General features: G+C 34.1%; 1 protein-coding gene across 1 annotated transcript; it reads right to left on the bottom strand.

Annotated features, from left to right (window-relative positions):
- Nucleotides 1–434: 434 nt before the first annotated feature.
- On the bottom strand, nucleotides 435–1,982 carry LOC121972265 (probable protein S-acyltransferase 22). Its single transcript, XM_042523954.1, has 6 exons — nucleotides 1,947–1,982; nucleotides 1,763–1,831; nucleotides 1,614–1,685; nucleotides 1,264–1,392; nucleotides 1,087–1,167; nucleotides 435–749 (listed from the first exon to the last, which is right to left on the bottom strand). The coding sequence occupies exons 1-6, from the start codon at nucleotides 1,980–1,982 to the stop codon at nucleotides 435–437; spliced, it is 702 nt and encodes a 233-aa protein (XP_042379888.1).
- Nucleotides 1,983–5,835: the final 3,853 nt, after the last annotated feature.

Here is a 5,835-nt window from a genome sequence, read left to right as displayed (position 1 = left end):
GTCAGAAGTTGGCAATGGAAATGTGAATGCAGTTCAATTTATGAATAGCTAATGATCAACTAAGTTGATTTTGGTTAGCTTTCCAGCGAGAGCTTGAATAAGAAATCGCATGCAGTTTACAAGATTCTTAGTTCACGAAATTCCATAAAAACGGGTTAATTATAACAACATTAACTACCCATATTAAAAGATATATTGCATCTTTCAAAATAGGTTCACAAGAAACAAATCATCTAAAGAGGTCAATGCATGAAAACAAAATTCAAACAGCACACACCTAAGTTCGCTAACCATTGAACCAAGTGTACAATAAGCAAGTGGATTACATTTGTTATTTCAATTTTTATTCAAAAATACGATAATGATGAATAAGGAGAAATGAATGAAGTGTTGATAAAGATTTACAACTAGGCTTTTTTACCAAAAAAAAACTTTTAATTAAATGGATTTGCCTCGTACAGTAAAAAAAATCTTATTAAAAGGTTTTTCAAAAATAATCTTAACCATGGTAAATTACATTCACAATAACTTTCTAAATAATGAAAGTATGATACCTGATCCTCAAGGAATAATCTTGGCGGAGTACACCATGCACCCCGATGGAATTGATTGAAAGAACTGGTGCTGCTTAGTCCAGTAAAAGAGCTCACTTGGGACATTTGCGGACTTTGCTGCCCACCAACAGCAAGTTGCTCCTGCTCCTGATCTTGCTCCCTCAAAGCAATAATGTAATCATAGGTGCTGATTCCCTGTAAGCGCATCCATGTAGAGTAGCATGAGCTAGTTAAAGTGTCAATTTTCTCCAGAATTGATGAATAAACAACACCATATCGTTCAAATTCTACTATTTGTTTTCCACTATGGAAAATCTATCAGTTAAATAACAAGCTGTAATAGTTCAGTTGGATAATAAGTTTCAGTAATGCTCAGTGTATGGATGAATGCAAAGAATTTGAAAATATAAAAGATATATTCCTTGAAATAGAGATATTTGACCGGATACATAGGTTTGTTTTATATAAATGTAGGAGCTGTGTAACTGGTAGTGTTTGCTGTGTCACAAGTAGAAATATGAAAGTAGTGTACCTTTTTTATTAAAAGAATATGGAAGAAGAAAAGTTGTGCAACTGGAAGAGTAGCAACCATGGCTAATAAAGTGCACACAGCCTGCATTATAGAGACATTATCAAATTAGTATCAGAACCTTGAAAAATCCTCATTATGATGTGTGATTTTCATTCATTTTCTCTTCTGAGTACTCACCACCACAATGATAAAGGGTGCCAAGGAAAAGCTACTACCCAGCTTTGAAACAATTTCAGCAGAAAATCTCCTTCTCTCAACAAAACACAGTATCAGCACAAGCATCCCAACAGCCCACTGCAGAATAAGCTGGCCCAAGGTGCACAAAGCATGGAGACCAATCAATAGTCAATCAGAATGAAAAGGACCTGACATAAAATGCATTCTATGTATCAGGTCCTTCACGTACTAAGAAAATAGTATCTTCTAAGTTGATGCACACAGATGATAAATCTACACTAAGAAAATAGTGTCAATCACTATGATTAATGAATACAACTATTGGAATGGTAGGAAATATTTGTGCTTACCAAGAGAAGAGCAAACACCATGAGGATGAAGAACCTTTTGTAATTTTTTCTTCCTATGCAGTTATTGATCCACTACTAGGAAAGATGAATACTGCATATTACTACAAGATAACAAAACATATAAGGTTGTGAATGGAGAAAACCCTCACCCTGCAATGATGATCAAAGCCATCAACGCATTTGTCACAGACTCTACAATGCTTACTATATTTTAGAACCTGCAATACAAACAGATAGAAATCATTAGAGAAAAACCAAGTTAATATAAAGCACATAAGAACTTTATTTTCTTGAAAAGATTGTGTGGCTCATCGTAAATGAGATCTCTATCACCTTTCTCCCTAATAACCAATATTCTGAATTATCCATCTTTTATGGTTATGCATTTGTCCAAAGGCCATCTGATCAAGCAATCAAAAAAAGTAAATTACTCATCTTACTGTCCTATTCTTTTTAAGACATCCTACCACACCACATGAGAAGCACCCACATTGTTTTGGTTAGCCTAGAAATTTGCAACTTATCACCTCGAATCCCAACGGTGGCATCACTCTGAATTATTGCACAACTTCTCCATCCATAGCAATCCAAACACCAGAACACGAAATGGCGAAGAAATATTACCTTAGTTAAGATGGAAGATTAAAAGTATTGATCAGGAAGAGACCAACAACTTTAGAAGCCTCGAAGTTTTAAATTTTGTCCATGCTGGTTGGCACAGGGAAAAAAATTCATTCCATCTGCCAACTGGCACACGAAAAAGAACAAAACTACTGGTATGCTCCTATGAACTGCACCACCGCTTGCCGCCTTTAACACCTCATGTGTTCCTCTTTGTCGGTTGAAACCTACTATGTCACCTCATTGCCAATTGAAACCCACTGCATCCCCTCACGAGCAGTCTTCTGAACAGCCACCCACCGGATGAGGCCAATAGCTTTGAATGCCTTAAACACATGGTTTTAGATCTTGTTTGTGTCACTTAACATGGCCAATATATATGCTTGGAGAAGATGACTTGTTTCAGAAGCTTTTTAGATCAAAGATACGAAGTGCATTGTTATAAAACTAGATGCACGAACACTTGCTTATACGGTTCTTGAAATAAAATACATTCGTAACCGTCACTAGCCCAAGCTCAATAAGGAAAATTCACGGTAAATGTGCATAGTATACCTCAGATACTGCAGATGATAGGGAAGGCCAGAAGACAGTTTGACGCAAATATTGAGATTGCCCAAGCCAATCCATGGTACTAATCCTGACAGCTCCTCCAAATCGCACTGACTTGATTGTGTCCACCCATCCTTGTTCATCAGCTTGGAACCTTTGAAATGAAAGCTGCATTGGGTACATGGAAAAAACAACAAAAAGGGAGGATAAATGATAGCCACCAACCTAATTGTTCACAAATATCTGTATAAGTTATTAAGGGTGTTCATAGAAGTTGATCCTTTAGCCGTGTCTGTTAGATGGTCAAATCTAGGCGCCAACTCAAAAATGTTGGCGTCCAAGTGTTAGTGTTCAACTACTTCTGATTTTCTTCATCTTTGAATTGTTAAATACATAGGGTATTTATAGGGAATACTCAAGATGTATCTAAATAAATACATTAACCAATATTAAATGACATACATTCATCATCCGAAGAGTCATTCATGAATCCTCCAATATTCATGCTCCAGATGACCATACATTAGATTATAAGTCCAATTAATTTGATTGCAAGGTTGTAAACAGTCCTTGAGGGCTATTGATAGTGATTCCAGTACGTCTCGGAAAATAATGGAACAAACCTATGAAACAGCTATCAAGGGATTCACTTCAACTTTCCTAAACCAAAGAAGAAACAGATGGATTACAAAAGAAAACAATTTGCACCATCAAACTGAAACTTATAATAAGCCTTAATAAATTAATGAAAAAAGAATTGTTTAGAAGTTCACTGAGAAACATATGAAAATACAACAAATGCAACTGCAAAAAAAAAATAAAAAACTAGTATCCAATTAACTTTTTTTTTATACTTTCAGATCAAAAGGTCAAATTTATATACTTTGGTTCATGTTCAAGCAAGAGGATAACAATCTCATCGACAGTTAGTATTTCCTTTTAATATAGAACACTAAAAAGAAGGAATATCAATGATGAAACAAACCTGAAAATGCGAGCTACTGAGGCAGCGAGCAATCTGCTTGAACAAGGTAATCATGCAGCGTTGGAACTCTGTCGTGAGCATCAAAGACCAAATATTACCAAATATTAAGATCACTGACAAACCAAATAATACCTTATTTTTAACAGCTATCTAGAGGATCTGGCTTTTTGACTTGAAGCTGGTTCAAAGAAGACAAATCAAATATACAAATACTAAGATGAAAGCATAATGAAGTAGTTAACTTTTTCTACTTTACCTGATTATAAGATCTACAGCTTCTTGCTCAATATTTTGCTGCAAGAGTAATTATTAGAAAAACAAACCCAATAGTGGAACAAAAGCTAGATAAAGAAACTAGATAATTTACACGGACAGAACTTTACAGAATAACATATAATACATTGCTTTGTACTTGCATATTAATCCAGAAAACATCCTTTCACCTAAGTGACAATTTTTCCAAAACATCATCATTCACAAAACATCATCATTCACTAAAAATTTTCACAAGTTTTTAAACTTCAGTGACAACTTTTCTTTGGGGTCAACTGCTCAAGGTCGATCTGGTAACTATGCACTGCATCAAAAAAATTGGCATTAACTATGATTCCACCAAAAAAACCACCATTCCATGAACTTAAATCTAAATAGAATTATGGCAACTATCATTCCATACCTATTCATAAATATGATCTTGTATGCACTCCGCCAACTCGGACCGAACCTCATCAATTTGTTCACGAGAGTACCCTATTTTTGTGAACTGTGAGCATACACAATTTATGTTAATGGAAAAATAATCAACACTGATCACTTTGCAATTTTAAATAGTTTATGTCAAATAATTTGAGATAAGCTAAATAATGTTACTATTGATTGCAGTGAATCTCTCTCAATAGTCTCAACTTCTTCAATAATTTCTCTCATAAATCGCATCACAAAAAAACCACATTGTTTCGCATCCGGTTGTTGAGGAGCCTATATATAGTAATTAGAGTCAAATTGTTAATGAAAATTATACACATTACAATATATGTTAAACAAAAGTACACATACCTTAACTACTTCCCACTTAACATTTTTCCTACCTTTCCTTCCCTTGGTTGAATTAAACAATTTTAAGGCCCTTCATACGTTAAGAATATTTGTTAAATAAGATTTTTATTATAATAAATATTTACTAAAAGAAATCTGAACTCACATTTCCATTACGTATTTTGAATCATCATCGCGAATGCGGCAACTTAGGGAATCCAGCAAGTAAATAGCATCCTTGTAAGGTTCAATAACACTAAGATTCCAATGGAAACTAGGCAAATACATAGGATTAGATCATAAAATTGAATAAATTATCGAAAGGAAGCAATTGAAAGTGATGTTTTACTTCTTGCTTACCCGACATTACATGGCACTAACACTAGTTGATCTGTTGATGCACTTGTCAGCTTATCTGCTAAAAGAGTTGCCCTTTGATTCAGGGTTTCAAGCTTAACTGATTTGTCTTGTGCCGTTTTTGCCAGATATGGGAGTTTGTGAGGATTCATAAATCTGAATTTCTTTGTCTTGGTATCTTTCACCATCTTTTTATACAGACACCTATCATTGCAAAGAAAAAATATTTAGATACTAAATAATAAAATTTAGATACAAAACACTCATAATAAGTTGGAAAAAATAATGATCACTCATAACACTAAGTTATGGTTGATGATAGTAACATCCATACATGAGAACTTACTATGAACAGTCTTGCATATTAAACATACCAGAAATGTATACATGCAAATTCTTTTATTTCTTGAGGACAAGCACATTTAAGATACTTAAAAATATACAAGAAAAAAGATATGAGCAAAGTACTTCCTGTCTAGAAGAACAAATGGCAGAAGGCAAACATTAAGGGCCGGTTGAAAATGAATGAGCTATATTTATGTAAAGTGTACCACATCAATTGATATTAGTAAACCTCTCAATAGAAATGATGAACTATTAACTTAATGAGAATAACATGGTATGAGAAAATTACTAGAAGTTGAATTTTTCAAGAGTAAACTTGTTCACACA

This window comes from Zingiber officinale, chromosome 4A, assembly GCF_018446385.1.
Source record: "Zingiber officinale cultivar Zhangliang chromosome 4A, Zo_v1.1, whole genome shotgun sequence".
NCBI classification, from domain to species: Eukaryota; Viridiplantae; Streptophyta; class Magnoliopsida; order Zingiberales; family Zingiberaceae; genus Zingiber; species Zingiber officinale.
The sequence above is the reverse complement of the archived record's forward strand: the minus strand, read 5'-3'. Positions and strand labels throughout refer to the sequence as shown.

Coding starts and splice junctions, on each gene's coding strand:
- LOC121972265 (XM_042523954.1), bottom strand. CDS start 1,982: ATGGATAATTCAGAATATTGGTTATTAGGGAGAAAG. Junction 1,832..1,946: donor ATTGGTTATTAGGGAGAAAG/GTGATAGAGATC, acceptor TTTGTATTGCAG/GTTCTAAAATATAGTAAGCA. Junction 1,168..1,263: donor CACCCTTTATCATTGTGGTG/GTGAGTACTCAG, acceptor TCTATAATGCAG/GCTGTGTGCACTTTATTAGC.